This window comes from Nerophis ophidion, linkage group LG11, assembly GCF_033978795.1.
Source record: "Nerophis ophidion isolate RoL-2023_Sa linkage group LG11, RoL_Noph_v1.0, whole genome shotgun sequence".
NCBI lineage: Eukaryota > Metazoa > Chordata > Actinopteri > Syngnathiformes > Syngnathidae > Nerophis > Nerophis ophidion.
Window position 1 is genome coordinate 17397831 of NC_084621.1, and position 21329 is coordinate 17419159.

The 21329-nt window shown below is 46.0% G+C and overlaps 1 protein-coding gene and 1 long non-coding RNA gene across 2 annotated transcripts in view; one reads left to right on the forward strand and one right to left on the reverse strand.

Annotated features, from left to right (window-relative positions):
• Positions 1–15567: 15567 nt before the first annotated feature.
• On the forward strand, positions 15568–21076 carry LOC133561712 (uncharacterized). The gene is made up of 3 exons (XR_009808765.1): positions 15568–16474; positions 16552–16993; positions 20721–21076. It is a non-coding gene; the product is annotated as an uncharacterized LOC133561712 (long non-coding RNA).
• The window catches only part of LOC133561711 (sodium- and chloride-dependent transporter XTRP3-like), a 36024-nt gene continuing 30950 nt past the window's right edge, over positions 16256–21329 (reverse strand). Inside the window, exons 9-11 of the mRNA XM_061915181.1 lie at positions 20706–20865; positions 16866–17031; positions 16256–16655 (exon numbers count right to left, since the gene is read on the reverse strand). Of these exons, the coding sequence (XP_061771165.1) occupies positions 16494–16655; positions 16866–17031; positions 20706–20865 (488 nt within the window). The 3' untranslated portion in view covers positions 16256–16493. The remainder of the gene's footprint in view (positions 16656–16865; positions 17032–20705; positions 20866–21329) is intronic.

Here is a 21329-nt window from a genome sequence, read left to right on the forward strand (position 1 = left end):
CAGTTGTACTCCAACCTAAATAGGTTCAGAACCTCGACTCAGCCACAAATGGACTTTGTGAGTGGCCTGCCTTCCACCATTCTGGAATATGACAACTGAGACACTTTGGGAAAACTTTTTATTCAAAACCAAATCATACCCAAAATGTGATGTAAGAAAACATACACAACTTGTCTTTGTAACTGAACTTAAGTTGACTTTTAACATTTTTCCACACAACCCAACCATGACTTTGCTGGATCTTCAGAAAATGCAAAAGGTTTCCACGAGAGCCTCATGAAGAAACACCAATGAAAAAGCAGCATGATGAAGACCAAGTTCAAAAAAATGTCTGGCTTCACATGTCACATGGTCCCACCCCCGAGTTTCAAGTAGGAATTTTAAGGCATTTCTTCCCCAAGTAGGACTTTTAAGTCACTTCTACCCCAAGTAGGACTTTTCCCAAGTAGGACTTTTAAATCACTCCTACCCCAAGTAAGACTTTTAAGTCACCTCTACCCCAAGTAGGACTTTTTAGACACTTTTACCCCAAGTAGGACTTTTAAGTCACTTCTACCCCAAGTAGGACTTTTAAATCACTCCTACCCCAAGTAAGACTTTTAAGTCACCTCTACCCCAAGTAGGACTTTTTAGACACTTTTACCCCAAGTAGGACTTTTAAGTCACCTCTACCCCCAGTACGACTTTTAAGTCACCTCTACCCCAAGTAGGACTTTTAAGTCACTTTTACCCCAAGTAGGACTTTTAAGTCACTTTTACCTCAAGTAGCACTTTTAACTGACTTTCACCCCAAGTAGGACTTTTAACTGACTTCTACCCCAAGTAGGACTTTTAAGTGACTTCTACCCCAAGTAGGACTTTTAACTGACTTCCACCCCAAGTAGGACTTTTAAGTCACTTCCACCCCAAGTAGGACTTTTAAGTCACTTCTACCCCAAATAGGACTTTTAAGTCACTTCTACCCCAAGTAGGACTTTTAACTGTCTTCTACCCCAAGTAGGACTTTTAACTGACTTCTACCCCAAGTACGACTTTTAAGTCACTTCTACCCCAAGTACGACTTTTAAGTCACTTCTACCCCAAGTACGACTTTTAAGTCACTTCTACCCCAAGTAGCACTTTTAACTGACTTCTAACCCAAGTAGGACTTTTAATTGACTTCTACCCAAAGTAGGAATTTTAACTGACTTCCACCCCAAGTAGGACTTTTAAGTCACTTCTACCCCAAATAGGACTTTTAAGTCACTTCTACCCCAAGTAGGAATTTTAACTGATTTCTACCCCAAGTAGGAATTTTAACTGATTTCTACCCCAAGTAGGACTTTTAAGTCACTTCTACCCCAAGTAGGACTTTTAAGTCACTTCTACCCCAAATAGGGCTTTTAAGTCACTTCTACCCCAAGTAGGACTTTTAACTGACTTCTACCCCAAGTAGGACTTTTAACTGACTTCTACCCCAAGTACGACTTTTAAGTCACTTCTACCCCAAGTAGTACTTTTAACTGACTTCTAACCCAAGTAGGACTTTTAACTGACTTCTACCCAAAGTAGGAATTTTAACTGACTTCCACCCCAAGTAGAACTTTTAACTGACTTCTACCCCAAGTAGGACTTTGAAGTCACTTCTACCCCAAGTAGCACTTTTAAGTCACTTCTACCCCAAGTAGCACTTTTAACTGACTTCTAACCCAAGTAGGACTTTTAACTGACTTCTACCCAAAGTAGGAATTTTAACTGACTTCCACCCCAAGTAGGACTTTTAAGTCACTTCTACCCCAAATAGGACTTTTAAGTCACTTCTACCCCAAGTAGGAATTTTAACTGATTTCTACCCCAAGTAGGACTTTTAAGTCACTTCCACCCCAAGTAGGACTTTTAAGTCACTTCTACCCCAAATAGGACTTTTAAGTCACTTCTACCCCAAGTAGGACTTTTAAGTCACCTCTACCCCCAGTACGACTTTTAAGTCACCTCTACCCCAAGTAGGACTTTTAAGTCACTTTTACCCCAAGTAGGACTTTTAAGTCACTTTTACCCCAAGTAGCACTTTTAACTGACTTTCACCCCAAGTAGGACTTTTAACTGACTTCTACCCCAAGTAGGACTTTTAACTGACTTCCACCCCAAGTAGGACTTTTAAGTCACTTCCACCCCAAGTAGGACTTTTAAGTCACTTCTACCCCAAATAGGACTTTTAAGTCACTTCTACCCCAAGTAGGACTTTTAACTGTCTTCTACCCCAAGTAGGACTTTTAACTGACTTCTACCCCAAGTACGACTTTTAAGTCACTTCTACCCCAAGTACGACTTTTAAGTCACTTCTACCCCAAGTACGACTTTTAAGTCACTTCTACCCCAAGTACGACTTTTAAGTCACTTCTACCCCAAGTAGCACTTTTAACTGACTTCTAACCCAAGTAGAACTTTTAATTGACTTCCACCCCAAGTAGGACTTTTAAGTCACTTCTACCCCAAGTAGGACTTTTAAGTCACTTCTACCCCAAATGGGACTTTTAAGTCACTTCTACCCCAAGTAGGACTTTTAACTGACTTCTACCCCAAGTAGGACTTTTAACTGACTTCTACCCCAAGTACGACTTTTAACTGACTTCTACCCCAAGTATGACTTTTAAGTCACTTCTACCCCAAGTACGACTTTTAAGTCACTTCTACCCCCAAGTACGACTTTTAAGTCACTTCTACCCCAAGTATACCTTTTAACTGACTTTCACCCCAAGTAGGACTTTTAACTGACTTCTACCCCAAGTAGGACTTTTAACTGACTTCTACCCCAAGTAGGACTTTTAACTGACTTCCACCCCAAGTAGGACTTTTAAGTCACTTCCACCCCAAGTAGGACTTTTAAGTCACTTCTACCCCAAATAGGACTTTTAAGTCACTTCTACCCCAAGTAGGAATTTTAACTGATTTCTACCCCAAGTAGGAATTTTAACTGATTTCCACCCCAAGTAGGACTTCTAAGTCACTTCTACCCCAAGTAGGACTTTTAAGTCACTTCTACCCCAAGTAGGACTTTTAAGTCACTTCTACCCCAAGTAGGACTTTTAACTGACTTCTACCCCAAGTAGGACTTTTAACTGACTTCTACCCCAAGTAGGACTTTTAACTGACTTCTACCCCAAGTACGACTTTTAAGTCACTTCTACCCCAAGTAGCACTTTTAACTGACTTCTAACCCAAGTAGGACTTTTAACTGACTTCTAACCCAAGTAGGACTTTTAACTGACTTCTACCCAAAGTAGGAATTTTAACTGACTTCCACCCCAAGTAGGAATTTTAACTGACTTCCACCCCAAGTAGGACTTTTAACTGACTTCTACCCAAAGTAGGAATTTTAACTGACTTCCACCCCAAGTAGGAATTTTAACTGACTTCCACCCCAAGTAGGACTTTTAACTGACTTCTACCCCAAGTACGACTTTTAAGTCACTTCTACCCCAAGTAGCACTTTTAACTGACTTCTAACCCAAGTAGGACTTTTAACTGACTTCTAACCCAAGTAGGACTTTTAACTGACTTCTAACCCAAGTAGGACTTTTAACTGACTTCTACCCAAAGTAGGAATTTTAACTGACTTCCACCCCAAGTAGGACTTTTAACTGACTTCTACCCCAAGTAGGACTTTTAACTGACTTCTACCCCAAGTACGACTTTTAAGTCACTTCTACCCCAAGTAGCACTTTTAACTGACTTCTAACCCAAGTAGGACTTTTAACTGACTTCTACCCAAAGTAGGAATTTTAACTGACTTCCACCCCAAGTAGGACTTTTAAGTCACTTCTACTCCAAATAGGACTTTTAAGTCACTTCTACCCCAAGTAGGAATTTTAACTGACTTCCACCCCAAGTAGGACTTTTAAGTCACTTCTACTCCAAATAGGACTTTTAAGTCACTTCTACCCCAAGTAGGAATTTTAACTGATTTCTACCCCAAGTAGGACTTTTAAGTCACTTCTACCCCAAGTAGGACTTTTAAGTCACTTCTACCCCAAGTAGGACTTTTAAGTCACTTCTACCCCAAATAGGACTTTTAAGTCACTTCTACCCCAAGTAGGACTTTTAACTGACTTCTACCCCAAGTAGGACTTTTAACTGACTTCTACCCCAAGTACGACTTTTAAGTCACTTCTACCCCAAGTACGACTTTTAACTGACTTCTAACCCAAGTACGACTTTTAACTGACTTCTAACCCAAGTACGACTTTTAACTGACTTCTACCCCAAGTAGCACTTTTAATTGACTTCTACCCAAAGTAGGAATTTTAACTGACTTCCACCCCAAGTAGGACTTTTAACTGACTTCTACCCCAAGTACGACTTTTAACTGACTTCTACCCCAAGTACGACTTTTAAGTCACTTCTACCCCAAGTACGACTTTTAACTGACTTCTAACCCAAGTACGACTTTTAACTGACTTCTACCCCAAGTAGCACTTTTAATTGACTTCTAACCCAAGTAGGACTTTTAAGTCACTCTACCCCAAATAGGACTTCTAAGTCACTTCTACCCCAAATAGGACTTTTAAGTCACTTCTACTCCAAGTAGGACTTTTAACTGACTTCTACCCCAAGTAGGACTTTTTAGTCACTTCTACCCCAAGTAGGACTTTTTAGTCATTTCTACCCCAAGTAGGACTTTTAAGTCACTTCTACCCCAAGTAGGACTTTTAAGTCACTTCTACCCCAAGTAGCACTTTTAACTGACTTCTAACCCAAGTAGGACTTTTAACTGACTTCTACCCCAAGTAGGACTTTTAACTGACTTCTACCCCAAGTAGGACTTTTAACTGACTTCCACCCAAAGTAGGACTTTTAAGTCACTTCTACCCCAAATAGGACTTTTAACTGATTTCTACCCCAAGTAGGACTTTTAAGTCACTTCTACCCCAAGTAGGACTTTTAAGTCACTTCTACCCCAAGTAGCACTTTTAATTGACTTCTAACCCAAGTAGGACTTTTAAGTCACTCTACCCCAAATAGGACTTTCAAGTCACTTCTACCCCAAATGGGACTTTTAAGTCACTTCTACTCCAAGTAGGACTTTTAACTGACTTCTACCCCAAGTAGGACTTTTAACTCACCTCTACGCCAAGTAGGACTTTTGACTGACTTCCACCCCAAGTAGGACTTTTAACTGACTTCTAACCCAAGTAGAACTTTTAAGTCACTTATACCCTAAGTATGACTTTTAAGTCACTTCTACCCCAAATAGGACTTAAATGTGTTTACCAGCTGGATACCGAGCTAGCTAGCTACGATATCCTGCTGAGCTTCTGGTCTTTGGCTACAAATGTAAACATTTTTCTGTTGCTAAAAAAGAAAGAAAAAAATAAGCAAATTGGGAACTTCTGAGATTTTTTTATTTTGAATGTGTGGCCATCACATCTAAAAAGTTTGTGCTAACTTAGTACTGCTAGCTCACCTTTTTAGGAATGTCCTTTTAGTATAGTCCAGAAGTAATCTAACATAAATATATTGTGTCCAGTCCAGGGAACTTTCCATCCTTGTGGACCACAGCCTTTTGGACCACATTATTTTGGACTACATCCTTTTGGACCACTTTCTTGTGGAGCACATCCTCGTGGACCACATCCTTGTGGACCACATCCTTTTGGACCACTTTCTTTTGGACCACATTCTTTTGGACCACATTATTTGGGACCACATCCTTTGGGACCACTTTCTTGTGGAGCACATCCTCGTGGACCACATCCTTTTGGACCACATCTTTGTGGACCACATCCTTGTGTACCACATCCTTATGGACCATATCCTTGTGGACCACATCCTTTTGAAGCACATCCTTTTGGAGCATATCCCTGTGGAGAACATCTTTTTGAAGCACATCCTTGTGGACTACATCCTCGTGGACTACATCCTTGTGGACCACATTCTTGTGGAGCACATCCTTTTGGACTTCCGCCTTGTGGACCACATTCTTGTGGAGCACATCTTTTTGGACTTCCGCCTTGTGGACCACATTCTTGTGGAGCACGTCCCTTTGGACCACATCCTTGTGGAGCACATCCTTTTGGACCACATCCTTGTGGAGCACATCCTCGTGGACCACATCTTTGTGGACCACATCTTTGTCGACCATATCCTTTTAGAACACATCCTTATGGACCCCATTCTTGTGGACCACATCCTTGTGGACCAAATCCTTGTGGACCACATCCTTGTGGAGAACATCTTTTTGAAGCACATCCTTGTGGACCATACCCTTGTGGACTACATCCTTTTGGACCACATCTTTGTGGACCACATCCTTTTGGACCACATCCTTGTGGTACCACATCCTTGTGGACCACCTCCTCGTGTTACCACATCCTCGTGGTCCGCATCCTTTTGGACCGCATCCTGTTGGACCACATCCTTGTGGACCGCATCCTTATGGACCGCATCCTTGTAGAGCACATCCTTGTGGACCACATCCTCGTGTTACCACGTCCTCGTGGTCCGCCTCCTTTTGGACCGCATCCTTGTGGACCACATCCTTTTGAAGCACATCCTTTTGGACCACTTTCTTTTGGACCACATTCTTTTGGACCACATTCTTTTGGGCCACATTATTTGGGACCACATCCTTTGGGACCACTTTCTTGTGGAGCACATCCTCGTGGACCACATCCTTTTGGACCACATCCTTATGGACCATATCCTTGTGGACCACATCCTTTTGAAGCACATCCTTTTGGAGCATATCCCTGTGGAGAACATATTTTTGAAGCACATCCTCGTGGACTACATCCTCGTGGACTACATCCTTGTGGACCACTTTCTTGTGGAGCACATCCTTTTGGACTTCCGCCTTGTGGACCACATTCTTGTGGAGCACATCTTTTTGGACTTCCGCCTTGTGGACCACATCCTTATGGACCATTTCCTTGTGGACCACATCCTTCTGGACCACATCCTTTTGGAGCACATCCTTTTGGAGCATATCCCTGTGGAGAACATCTTTTTGAAGCACATCCTTGTGGACTACATCCTCGTGGACCACATTCTTGTGGACCACATTCTTGTGGAGCACATCCTTTTGGACTTCCGCATTGTGGACCACATTCTTGTGGAGCACATCTTTTTAGACTTCCGCCTTGTGGACCACATCCTTATGGACCATATCCTTGTGGACCATATCCTTTTGAAGCACATCCTTTTGGAGCATATCCCTGTGGAGAACATCTTTTTGAAACACATCCTTGTGGACTACATCCTTGTGGACTACATCCTTGTGGACTACATCCTTGTGGACCACATCCTTGTGGACCACATTCTTGTGGAGCACATCCTTTTGGACTTCCGCCTTGTGGACCACATTCTTGTGGAGCACCTCTTTTTGGACTTCCGCCTTGTGGACCACATCCTTATGGACCATATCCTTGTGTACCACATCCTTATGAACCATATCCTTGTGGACCATATCCTTGTGGACCACATCCTTCTGGACCACATCGTTTTGAAGCACATCCTTTTGGAGCATATCCCTGTGGAGAACATCTTTTTGAAGCACATCCTTGTGGACTACATCCTCGTGGACTACATCCTTGTGGACCACATTCTTGTGGAGCACATCCTTTTGGACTTCCGCCTTGTGGACCACATTCTTGTGGAGCACATCTTTTTAGACTTCCGCCTTGTGGACCACATCCTTATGGACCATATCCTTGTGGACCACATCCTTATGGACCATATCCTTGTGGACCATACCCTTGTGGACTACATCCTTTTGGACCACATCTTTGTGGACCACATCCTTTTGGACCACATCCTTGTGGTACCACATCCTTGTGGACCACCTCCTCGTGTTACCACATCCTCGTGGTCCGCATCCTTTTGGACCGCATCCTGTTGGACCACATCCTTGTGGACCGCATCCTTATGGACCGCATCCTTGTAGAGCACATCCTTGTGGACCACATCCTCGTGTTACCACGTCCTCGTGGTCCGCCTCCTTTTGGACCGCATCCTTGTGGACCACATCCTTTTGAAGCACATCCTTTTGGACCACTTTCTTTTGGACCACATTCTTTTGGACCACATTCTTTTGGGCCACATTATTTGGGACCACATCCTTTGGGACCACTTTCTTGTGGAGCACATCCTCGTGGACCACATCCTTTTGGACCACATCCTTATGGACCATATCCTTGTGGACCACATCCTTTTGAAGCACATCCTTTTGGAGCATATCCCTGTGGAGAACATATTTTTGAAGCACATCCTCGTGGACTACATCCTCGTGGACTACATCCTTGTGGACCACTTTCTTGTGGAGCACATCCTTTTGGACTTCCGCCTTGTGGACCACATTCTTGTGGAGCACATCTTTTTGGACTTCCGCCTTGTGGACCACATCCTTATGGACCATTTCCTTGTGGACCATATCCTTGTGGAGCACATCCTTATGGACCATATCCTTCTGGACCACATCCTTTTGAAGCACATCCTTTTGGAGCATATCCCTGTGGAGAACATCTTTTTGAAGCACATCCTTGTGGACTACATCCTCGTGGACTACATCCTCGTGGACTACATCCTCGTGGACCACTTTCTTGTGGAGCACATCCTTTTGGACTTCCGCCTTGTGGACCACATTCTTGTGGAGCACATCTTTTTGGACTTCCGCCTTGTGGACCACATCCTTATGGACCATTTCCTTGTGGACCACATCCTTCTGGACCACATCCTTTTGGAGCACATCCTTTTGGAGCATATCCCTGTGGAGAACATCTTTTTGAAGCACATCCTTGTGGACTACATCCTCGTGGACCACATTCTTGTGGACCACATTCTTGTGGAGCACATCCTTTTGGACTTCCGCATTGTGGACCACATTCTTGTGGAGCACATCTTTTTAGACTTCCGCCTTGTGGACCACATCCTTATGGACCATATCCTTGTGGACCATATCCTTTTGAAGCACATCCTTTTGGAGCATATCCCTGTGGAGAACATCTTTTTGAAACACATCCTTGTGGACTACATCCTTGTGGACTACATCCTTGTGGACTACATCCTTGTGGACCACATCCTTGTGGACCACATTCTTGTGGAGCACATCCTTTTGGACTTCCGCCTTGTGGACCACATTCTTGTGGAGCACCTCTTTTTGGACTTCCGCCTTGTGGACCACATCCTTATGGACCATATCCTTGTGTACCACATCCTTATGAACCATATCCTTGTGGACCATATCCTTGTGGACCACATCCTTCTGGACCACATCGTTTTGAAGCACATCCTTTTGGAGCATATCCCTGTGGAGAACATCTTTTTGAAGCACATCCTTGTGGACTACATCCTCGTGGACTACATCCTTGTGGACCACATTCTTGTGGAGCACATCCTTTTGGACTTCCGCCTTGTGGACCACATTCTTGTGGAGCACATCTTTTTAGACTTCCGCCTTGTGGACCACATCCTTATGGACCATATCCTTGTGGACCACATCCTTATGGACCATATCCTTGTGGACCATATCCTTGTGGACCACATCCTTTTGAAGCACATCCTTTTGGAGCATATCCCTGTGGAGAACATCTTTTTGAAACACATCCTTGTGGACTACATCCTTGTGGACCACATTCTTGTGTAGCACATCCTTTTGGACTTCCGCCTTGTGGACCACATTCTTGTGGAGCACCTCTTTTTGGACTTCCGCCTTGTGGACCACATTCTTGTGGAGCACGTCCCTTTGGACCACATCCTTGTGGAGCACATCCTTTTGGACCACATCCTTGTAGACCACATCCTTGTGGACCACATCCTTTTGAAGCACATCCTTTTGGAGCATATCCCTGTGGAGAACATCTTTTTGAAGCACATCCTTGTGGACTACATCCTTGTGGACCACATCCGTGTAGACCACATTCTTGTGGAGCACATCCTTTTGGACTTCCGCCTTGTGGACCATATTCTTGTGGGGCACATCTTTTTGGACTTCCGCCTTGTGGACCACATTCTTGTGGAGCACGTCCTTTTGGACCACATCCCTGTGGAGCACATCCTTTTGGACCACATCTTTGTGGACCACATCCTTGTGTACCACATCCTTATGAACCATATCCTTGTGGACCATATCCTTGTGGACCACATCCTTCTGGACCACATCGTTTTGAAGCACATCCTTTTGGAGCATATCCCTGTGGAGAACATCTTTTTGAAGCACATCCTTGTGGACTACATCCTCGTGGACTACATCCTTGTGGACCACATTCTTGTGGAGCACATCCTTTTGGACTTCCGCCTTGTGGACCACATTCTTGTGGAGCACATCTTTTTAGACTTCCGCCTTGTGGACCACATCCTTATGGACCATATCCTTGTGGACCACATCCTTATGGACCATATCCTTGTGGACCACATCCTTTTGAAGCACATCCTTTTGGAGCATATCCCTGTGGAGAACATCTTTTTGAAACACATCCTTGTGGACTACATCCTTGTGGACCACATTCTTGTGGAGCACATCCTTTTGGACTTCCGCCTTGTGGACCACATTCTTGTGGAGCACCTCTTTTTGGACTTCCGCCTTGTGGACCACATTCTTGTGGAGCACGTCCCTTTGGACCACATCCTTGTAGACCACATCCTTGTGGACCACATCCTTTTGGAGCACATCCTTTTGGAGCATATCCCTGTGGAGAACATCTTTTTGAAGCACATCCTTGTGGACTACATCCTTGTGGACCACATCCGTGTAGACCACATTCTTGTGGAGCACATCCTTTTGGACTTCCGCCTTGTGGACCATATTCTTGTGGGGCACATCTTTTTGGACTTCCGCCTTGTGGACCACATTCTTGTGGAGCACGTCCTTTTGGACCACATCCCTGTGGAGCACATCCTTTTGGACCACATCTTTGTGGAGCACATCCTTATGGACCACATCCTTGTGTACCACATCCTTATGGACCATATCCTTGTGGACCATATCCTTGTGGGCCACATCCTTTTGAAGCACATCCTTTTGGAGCATATCCCTGTGGAGAACATCTTTTTGAAGCACATCCTTCTGGACCACATCCTTGTGGACCACATTCTTGTGGAGCACATCCTTTTGGACTTCCGCCTTGTGGACCACATTCTTGTGGAGCACATCTTTTTGGACTTCCGCCTTGTGGACCACATCCTTATGGACAACATCCTTATGGACCATATCCTTGTGGACCACATCCTTATGGACCATATCCTTGTGGACCATATCCTTGTGGACCACATCCTTGTGGACCACATCATTTTGAAGCACATCCTTATTGACTACATCCTTGTGGACTACATCCTTCTGGACCACATCCGTGTGTACCACATCCTTATGGACCATATCCTTGTGGACCATATCCTTGTGGACCACATCCTTTTGAAGCACATCCTTTTGGAGCATATCCCAGTGGAGAACATCTTTTTGAAGCACATCCTTATGGACTACATCCTTGTGGACTACATCCTTCTGGACCACATCCTTGTGGACCACATTCTTGTGGAGCACATCCTTTTGGACTTCCGCCTTGTGGACCACATTCTTGTGGAGCACATCTTTTTGGACTTCCGCTTTGTGGACCACATCCTTATGGACCACATCCTTATGGACCATATCCTTGTGGACCACATCCTTATGGACCATATCCTTATGAACCATATCCTTGTGGACCATATCCTTGTGGAGCACATCTTTTTGGACTTCCGCCTTGTGGACCACATTCTTGTGGAGCACATCCTTTTGGACTTCCGCCTTGTGGACCACATTCTTGTGGAGCACATCTTTTTGGACTTCCGCCTTGTGGACCACATCCTTATGGACCACATCCTTATGGACCATATCCTTGTGGACCACATCCTTATGGACCATATCCTTGTGGACCATATCCTTGTGGACCACATCCTTGTGGACCACATCATTTTGAAGCACATCCTTATTGACTACATCCTTGTGGACTACATCCTTCTGGACCACATCCGTGTGTACCACATCCTTATGGACCATATCCTTGTGGACCATATCCTTGTGGACCACATCCTTTTGAAGCACATCCTTTTGGAGCATATCCCAGTGGAGAACATCTTTTTGAAGCACATCCTTATGGACTACATCCTTGTGGACTACATCCTTCTGGACCACATCCTTCTGGACCACATTCTTGTGGAGCACATCCTTTTGGACTTCCGCCTTGTGGACCACATTCTTGTGGAGCACATCTTTTTGGACTTCCGCTTTGTGGACCACATCCTTATGGACCACATCCTTATGGACCATATCCTTGTGGACCACATCCTTATGGACCATATCCTTATGAACCATATCCTTGTGGACCATATCCTTGTGGAGCACATCTTTTTGGACTTCCGCCTTGTGGACCACATTCTTGTGGAGCACATCTTTTTGGACTTCCGCTTTGTGGACCACATCCTTATGGACCATATCCTTATGAACCATATCCTTGTGGACCACATCCTTCTGGACCACATCCTTTTGAAGCACATCCTTTTGGAGCATATCCCTGTGGAGAACATCTTTTTGAAGCACATCCTTGTGGACTACATCCTCGTGGACTACATCCTTGTGGACCACATTCTTGTGGAGCACATCCTTTTGGACTTCCGCCTTGTGGACCACATTCTTGTGGAGCACATCTTTTTGGACTTCCGCCTTGTGGACCACATTCTTGTGGAGCACGTCCCTTTGGACCACATCCTTGTGGAGCACATCCTTTTGGACCACATCCTTGTGGAGCACATCCTCGTGGACCACATCTTTGTGGACCACATCTTTGTCGACCATATCCTTTTAGAACACATCCTTATGGACCCCATCCTTGTGGACCACATCCTTGTGGACCAAATCCTTGTGGACCACATCCTTGTGGAGAACATCTTTTTGAAGCACATCCTTGTGGACCATACCCTTGTGGACTACATCCTTTTGGACCACATCTTTGTGGACCACATCCTTTTGGACCACATCCTTGTGGTACCACATCCTTGTGGACCACCTCCTCGTGTTACCACATCCTCGTGGTCCGCATCCTTTTGGACCGCATCCTGTTGGACCACATCCTTGTGGACCGCATCCTTATGGACCGCATCCTTGAAGAGCACATCCTTGTGGACCACATCCTCGTGTTACCACGTCCTCGTGGTCCGCCTCCTTTTGGACCGCATCCTTGTGGACCACATCCTTGTGGACCACATCCTTTTGAAGCACATCCTTTTGGAGCATATCCCTGTGGAGAACATCTTTTTGAAACACATCCTTGTGGACTACAGCCTTGTGGACCACATCCTTATGGACCATATCCTTTTGGACCATATCCTTGTGGACCACATCCTTTTGAAACACATCCTTTTGGAGCATATCCCTGTGGAGAACATCTTTTTGAAACACATCCTTGTGGACTACATCCTTGTGGACCACATCCTTGTGGACCACGTTCTTGTGGAGCACATCCTTTTGGACTTCCGCCTTGTGGACCACATTCTTGTGGAGCACCTCTTTTTGGACTTCCGCCTTGTGGACCACATCCTTATGGACCATATCCTTGTGGACCACATCCTTATGGACCATATCCTTATGAACCATATCCTTGTGGACCATATCCTTGTGGACCACATCCTTCTGGACCACATCGTTTTGAAGCACATCCTTTTGGAGCATATCCCTGTGGAGAACGTCTTTTTGAAGCACATCCTTGTGGACTACATCCTCGTGGACTACATCCTTGTGGACCACATTCTTGTGGAGCACATCCTTTTGGACTTCCGCCTTGTGGACCACATTCTTGTGGAGCACATCTTTTTAGACTTCCACCTTGTGGACCACATCCTTATGGACCATATCCTTGTGGACCACATCCTTATGGACCATATCCTTGTGGACCACATCCTTCTGGACCATATCGTTTTGAAGCACATCCTTTTGGAGCATATCCCTGTGGAGAACATCTTTTTGAAACACTTCCTTGTGGACTACATCCTTGTGGACCACATTCTTGTGGAGCACATCCTTTTGGACTTCCGCCTTGTGGACCACATTCTTGTGGAGCACCTCTTTTTGGACTTCCGCCTTGTGGACCACATTCTTGTGGAGCACGTCCCTTTGGACCACATCCTTGTGGAGCACATCCTTTTGGACCACATCCTTGTAGACCACATCTTTCTGGACCACATCCTTTTGAAGCACATCCTTTTGGAGCATATCCCTGTGGAGAACATCTTTTTGAAGCACATACTTGTGGACTACATCCTTGTGGACCACATCCGTGTAGATCACATTCTTGTGGAGCACATCCTTTTGGACTTCCGCCTTGTGGACCACATTCTTGTGGGGCACATCTTTTTGGACTTCCGCCTTGTGGACCACATTCTTGTGGAGCACGTCCTTTTGGACCACATCCCTGTGGAGCACATCCTTTTGGACCACATCTTTGTGGACCACAACCTTGTGTACCACATCCTTATGGACCATATCCTTGTGGACCATATCCTTGTGGACCACATCCTTTTGAAGCACATCCTTTTGGACTACATCCTTGTGGACTACATCCTTCTGGACCACATCCTTGTGGACCACATTCTTGTGGAGCACATCCTTTTGGACTTCCGCCTTGTGGACCACATTCTTGTGGGGCACATCTTTTTGGACTTCCGCCTTGTGGACCACATTCTTGTGGAGCACGTCCTTTTGGACCACATCCCTGTGGAGCACATCCTTTTGGACCACATCTTTGTGGACCACAACCTTGTGTACCACATCCTTATGGACCATATCCTTGTGGACCATATCCTTGTGGACCACATCCTTTTGAAGCACATCCTTTTGGAGCATATCCCAGTGGAGAACATCTTTTTGAAGCACATCCTTATGGACTACATCCTTGTGGACTACATCCTTCTGGACCACATCCTTGTGGACCACATTCTTGTGGAGCACATCCTTTTGGACTTCCGCCTTGTGGACCACATTCTTGTGGAGCACATCTTTTTGGACTTCCGCCTTGTGGACCACATCCTTATGGACCACATCCTTATGGACCATATCCTTGTGGACCACATCCTTATGGACCATATCCTTATGAACCATATCCTTGTGGACCATATCCTTGTGGACCACATCCTTGTGGACCACATCCTTTTGAAGCACATCCTTTTGGAGCATATCCCTGTGGAGAACATCTTTTTGAAGCACATCCTTATGGACTACATCCTTGTGGACTACATCCTTCTGGACCACATCCTTGTGGACCACATTCTTGTGGAGCACATCCTTTTGGACTTCCGCCTTGTGGACCACATTCTTGTGGAGCACATCTTTTTGGACTTCCGCCTTGTGGACCACATCCTTATGGACCACATCCTTATGGACCATATCCTTGTGGACCACATCCTTATGGACCATATCCTTATGAACCATATCCTTGTGGACCATATCCTTGTGGACCACATCCTTCTGGACCACATCCTTTTGAAGCACATCCTTTTGGAGCATATCCCTGTGGAGAACATCTTTTTGAAGCACATCCTTGTGGACTACATTCTCGTGGACTACATCCTTGTGGACCACATTCTTGTGGAGCACATCCTTTTGGACTTCCGCCTTGTGGACCACATTCTTGTGGAGCACATCTTTTTGGACTTCCGCCTTGTGGACCACATTCTTGTGGAGCACGTCCCTTTGGACCACATCCTTGTGGAGCACATCCTTTTGGACCACATCCTTGTGGAGCACATCCTCGTGGACCACATCTTTGTGGACCACATCTTTGTCGACCATATCCTTTTAGAACACATCCTTATGGACCCCATCCTTGTGGACCAAATCCTTGTGGACCACATCCTTGTGGAGAACATCTTTTTGAAGCACATCCTTGTGGACCATACCCTTGTGGACTACATCCTTTTGGACCACATCTTTGTGGACCACATCCTTTTGGACCACATCCTTGTGGTACCACATCCTTGTGGACCACCTCCTCGTGTTACCACATCCTCGTGGTCCGCATCCTTTTGGACCGCATCCTGTTGGACCACATCCTTGTGGACCGCATCCTTGTAGAGCACATCCTTGTGGACCACATCCTCGTGTTACCACGTCCTCGTGGTCCGCCTCCTTTTGGACCGCATCCTTGTGGACCACATCCTTGTCTTCTTGGCACTTTCTTGTCACCACATCACAACACTTGGGCAATATTTCAACACAGAAAGTGTTTCAGGAAATAAAGACCCAAGTCCATCTTGTGCAAATGTTCTTTAATAGAAAACATTCAGGATCTACTGTCAGGAGTTGCTACCTGATATTACTGCGTGACATCCAAGTAGCGAGGGTTGACCGCAACACTTCATGCAAAGAGCAAAAGAAGACACTATATTTTAAAAGATATGTACAGTATTTACATTTTGTACACAAGCCATGACATGTGTGTGAGCAGCAGGATCAGCAGGTGAACTAAGGCAACAGGTGAGGTGTCAGCAACACGCTAAGGAGATCCAGGTGCGTGGCGGTCTTTGACGTAGACCTGTCTCCTGGTCTTGCAGCACACACACAGAGCGGCCACCGGAACGCAGCTCACCGCCGACACCAGCAGGAGGCCGATGAAGACCTGACCAAAGACCGGATATTCCATCACCACGGACTTTCCCTGAAGGAGCACACGTCCAAATGTCAGTCTGAGGTCTGGGTCTTTGGACTTTCTGTCATGTACTGTGCCTGTGAACTTGTAGATACTGACCACTTACTACATAATACTACTGTATGTACTGAGCCTGTGTACTTGTAGATACTGACCACTTACTACATAATACTACTGTGATTAAAAGGTGTTGTGTGATGAAGTGATGGGCAGGTTTACCAGCTCTTTGTCCCAGGCCTGGTAGGTGAGAGCCCCGCCTCGGATGTAGTTGACAACGTAGAAGAGGAAGAGGATAAGGAGGATGGCGGGGCTTACCACCAACCACATGAACTTCAGGAAGCAGTTGGGTGGGTGACCCAGCATGTCTTGGATGTCCTTCTCAAACCTGCAACACGGACCAGGTTTAAGAAGCAGGACTTTGGTATAGACCAGCTTTAAGCAGCGAGACTATGGTACAGACCAGGTTTAAGCAGCAGGACTTTGGTACGGACCAGGTTCAAGCAGCAGGACTTTGGTACGGAAAAGGTTTAAGCAGCAGGACTTTGGTACGGACCAGGTTTAAGCAGCAGGACTGTGGTACGTACCAGCTTTGAGCAGCAGGACTTTGGTACGGACCAACTTTAAGCAGCAGGACTGTGGTACGGACCAGCTTTATTGGTACGGACCAGCTTTAAGCAGCAGGACTGTGGTACGTACCAGCTTTGAGCAGCAGGACTTTGGTACGGACCAGCTTTAAGCAGCAGGACTGTGGTACGGACCAGCTTTATTGGTACGGACCAGCTTTAAGCAGCAGGACTTTGGTACGGAACAGCTTTAAGCAGCAGGACTGTGGTACGGACCAGCTTTATTGGTACGGAACAGCTTTAAGCAGCAGGACTGTGGTACGGACCAGGTTCAAGCAGCAGGACTTTAGTACAGACCAGGTTTAAGCAGCAAGACTTTGGTACGGATCAGGTTCAAGCAGGAGGACTTTGGTACAGACCAGGTTTAAGCAGCAGGACTTTGGTACGGACCAGGTTCAAGCAGGAAGATTTTGGTAAAGACCAGGCTCAAGCAGCAGGACTTTGGTACGGACCAGGTTCAAGCAGCAGGACTTTGGTACAGACCAGGTTCAAGCAGCAGGACTTTGGTACGGACCAGGTTCAAGCAGCAGGACTTTGGTACAGACCAGGTTCAAGCAGCAGCACTTTGGTATGGACCAGCTTTAGTCGCCAAGACTTTGGTACGGACCAGGTTCAAGCAGCAAGACTTTGGTACGGACCATCTTTAAGCAGCAGGACTTTGGTACGGACCAGGTTCAAGCAGCAGGACTTTGGTATGGACTAGCTTTAAGCGCCAGAACTTTGGTACGGACCAGGTTCAAGCAGCAAAACTTTGGTACGGACCATCTTTAAGCAGCAGGACTTTGGTATGGACCAGGTTTAAGCAGCAAGACTATGGTACAGACCAGATTTAAGCAGCAGGACTTTGGTACGGACCAGGTTCAAGCAGCAGGACTTTGGTACGGACAAGGTTTAAGCAGCAGGACTTTGGTACGGACCAGGTTTAAGCAGCAGGACTGTGGTACGTACCAGCTTTGAGCAGCAGGACTTTGGTACGGACCAACTTTAAGCAGCAGGACTGTGGTACGGACCAGCTTTATTGGTACGGACCAGCTTTAAGCAGCAGGACTGTGGTACGTACCAGCTTTGAGCAGCAGGACTTTGGTACGGACCAGCTTTAAGCAGCAGGACTGTGGTACGGACCAGCTTTATTGGTACGGACCAGCTTTAAGCAGCAGGACTTTGGTATGGAACAGCTTTAAGCAGCAGGACTGTGGTACGGACCAGCTTTATTGGTACGGAACAGCTTTAAGCAGCAGGACTGTGGTACGGACCGGCTTTAGGCAGCAGGACTTTGGTACGGACCAGGTTCAAGCAGCAGGACTTTAGTACAGACCAGGTTTAAGCAGCAAGACTTTGGTACAGACCAGGTTTAAGCAGCAGGACTTTGGTACGGACCAGGTTCAAGCAGGAAGATTTTGGTAAAGACCAGGCTCAAGCAGCAGGACTTTGGTACGGACCAGGTTTAAGCAGCAAGACTTTGGTACGGATCAGGTTCAAGCAGGAGGACTTTGGTACAGATCAGGTTCAAGCAGCAGGACTTTGGTACGACCAGGTTTAAGCAGCAAGACTTTGGTACGGACCAGGTTCAAGCAGCAGGACTTTGGTACAGACCAGGTCCAAGCAGCAGGACTTTGGTACGACCAGGTTTAAGCAGCAAGACTTTGGTACGGACCAGGTTTAAGCAGCAGGACTTTGGTATGGACAAATATTAAGCAGCAGGACTTTGGTATGGACCAGTTATAAGCATCAGGGCTTTGGTACGGACCAGGTTCAAGCAGCAGGACTTTGGTACAGACCAGGTTCAAGCAGCAGGACTTTGGTACGGACCAGGTTCAAGCAGCAGGACTTTGGTATGGACCAGCTTTTAAGCGCCAAGACTTTGGTACGGACCAGGTTCAAGCAGCAAGACTTTGGTACGGACCATCTTTAAGCAGCAGTACTTTGGTACGGACCAGGTTCAAGCAGCAAGACTTTGGTACGGACCATCTTTAAGCAGCAGGACTTTGGTACGGACCAGCTTTAAGCAGCAGGACTTTTGTATGGACCAGCTTTAAGCGCCAAGACTTTGGTACAGACCAGGTTCAAGCAGCAAGACTTTGGTACGGACCATCTTTAAGCAGCAGGACTTTGGTACGGACCAGGTTCAAGCAGCAGGACTTTGGTACGGACCAGGTTCAAGCAGCAGGACTTTGGTATGGACCAGCTTTAAGCGTCAGGACTTTGGTACGGACCAGGTTCAAGCAGCAAGACTTTGGTACGGACCATCTTTAAGCAGCAGGACTTTGGTACGGACCAGCTTTAAGCAGCAGGACTTTTGTATGGACCAGCTTTAAGCGCCAGGACTTTGGTACGGACCAGGTTCAAGCAGCAAAACTTTGGTACGGACCATCTTTAAGCAGCAGGAGTTTGGTATGGACCAGGTTTAAGCAGCAGGACTTTGGCACGGACCAGGTTCAAGCAGCAGGACTTTGGTATGGACCAGGTTCAAGCAGCAGGACTTTTGTACGGACCAGCTTTAAGCAGCAGGACTTTGGTTTGGACCAGGTTTAAGCTGCAGGAATATGGTATGGACAAATATTAAGCAGATGGACTTGGGTATGGACCAGTTATAAGCATTAGGGCTTTGGTACGGACCAGGTTCAAGCAGCAGGTCTTTGGTACGGACCAGGTTCAAGCAGCAGGTCTTTGGTACAGACCAGGTTCAAGCAGCAGGACTTAGGTACGGACCAGGTTTAAGCAGCAGGACTTTGGTATGGACCAGCTTTAAGCGCCAGGACTTTGGTGCGGACCAGGTTCAAGCAGCAAGACTTTGGTACGGACCATATTTAAGCAGCAGGACTTTGGTATGGACCAGCTTTAAGCAGCAGACTTTGGTATGGACCAGCTTTAAGCAGCAGGACTTTGATACGGACCAGGTTTAAGCAGCAGGACTGTGGTACGGACCAGGTTTAAGCAGCATGACTTTGGTACGGACCAGCTTTAAGCAGCAAGACTTTGGTACGGACCAGCTTTAAGCAGCAGGACTTTGGTACGGACCAGCTTTAAGCAGCAGGACTTTGGTACGGACCAGGTTTAAGCAGCAGGACTATAGTACGGAGCAAGTTTAAGAAGCAGGTCTTTGGTATGAACCAGGTTTAAGCAGCAGGACTGTGGTACGGACCAGCTTTAAGCAGCAAGACTTTGGTACGGACCAGCTTTAAGCAGCAAGACTTTGGTACGGACCAGCTTTAAGCAGCAAGACTTTGGTACGGACCAGCTTTAAGCAGCAAGACTTTGGTACGGACCAGCTTTAAGCAGCAAGACTTTGGTACGGACTAACTTTAAGCAGCAGGACTTTGGTACGGACCAGGTTTAAGCAGCAGGACTTTGGTATAGACCAGGTTTAAGCAGCAGGACTTTAATACGGAGCAGGTTTGAGAAGCAAGACTTTGGTAGACGCGACTCAAGCACACACCTTTTGATCCCGTAGATGTAGCTGACCGTCACAATCTCGATGAGGACCACAAAGAGCAGGGAGAAGGAGGCTCCGTAGTCGTTGAACATGGTGAACCAGTAGTTCCCTGAAGGTGTGGTGAAGCCCAGACCCAGCAGCAGCAAGACGGCACACAAAGTCCCTGAAAGCAAAACCCAAGAACGTGTACAACGCTCCTTTTTCCCAGCAAGTCCCCTATTTTCTACTTCAAGTGAGTATTGTTGGAAAGGGAGATTTTATTTTCATGTACAACCTTTTGGACCATAAGCGGAAAGAAATATTTCCTTTGAAGTAACTACATATTTACTAGAAGGACAATAGAGTGTTAGCTTTATAAGGCTAACTTTGTTACATCCGTGTATTTTTCCCACATTACTAGGGGAGGTGCAATTGTTTTGTCCACCATGGATTGTTTTGAATGCATTGTAAAGAGTAAATCAATGCCATTAAAGTCCAACTAAAATTTTTCTATGAATGTATTTTGGAAGTAAAAAGATACGCTGCGGAAGATTCACATTGGGAATGGGGTTGCAGACCAAGGCCTTGACAAAGATAAGAAAATAAACAATACAGGAGTACAACGTGACAGTAAGATCGATCGTCATG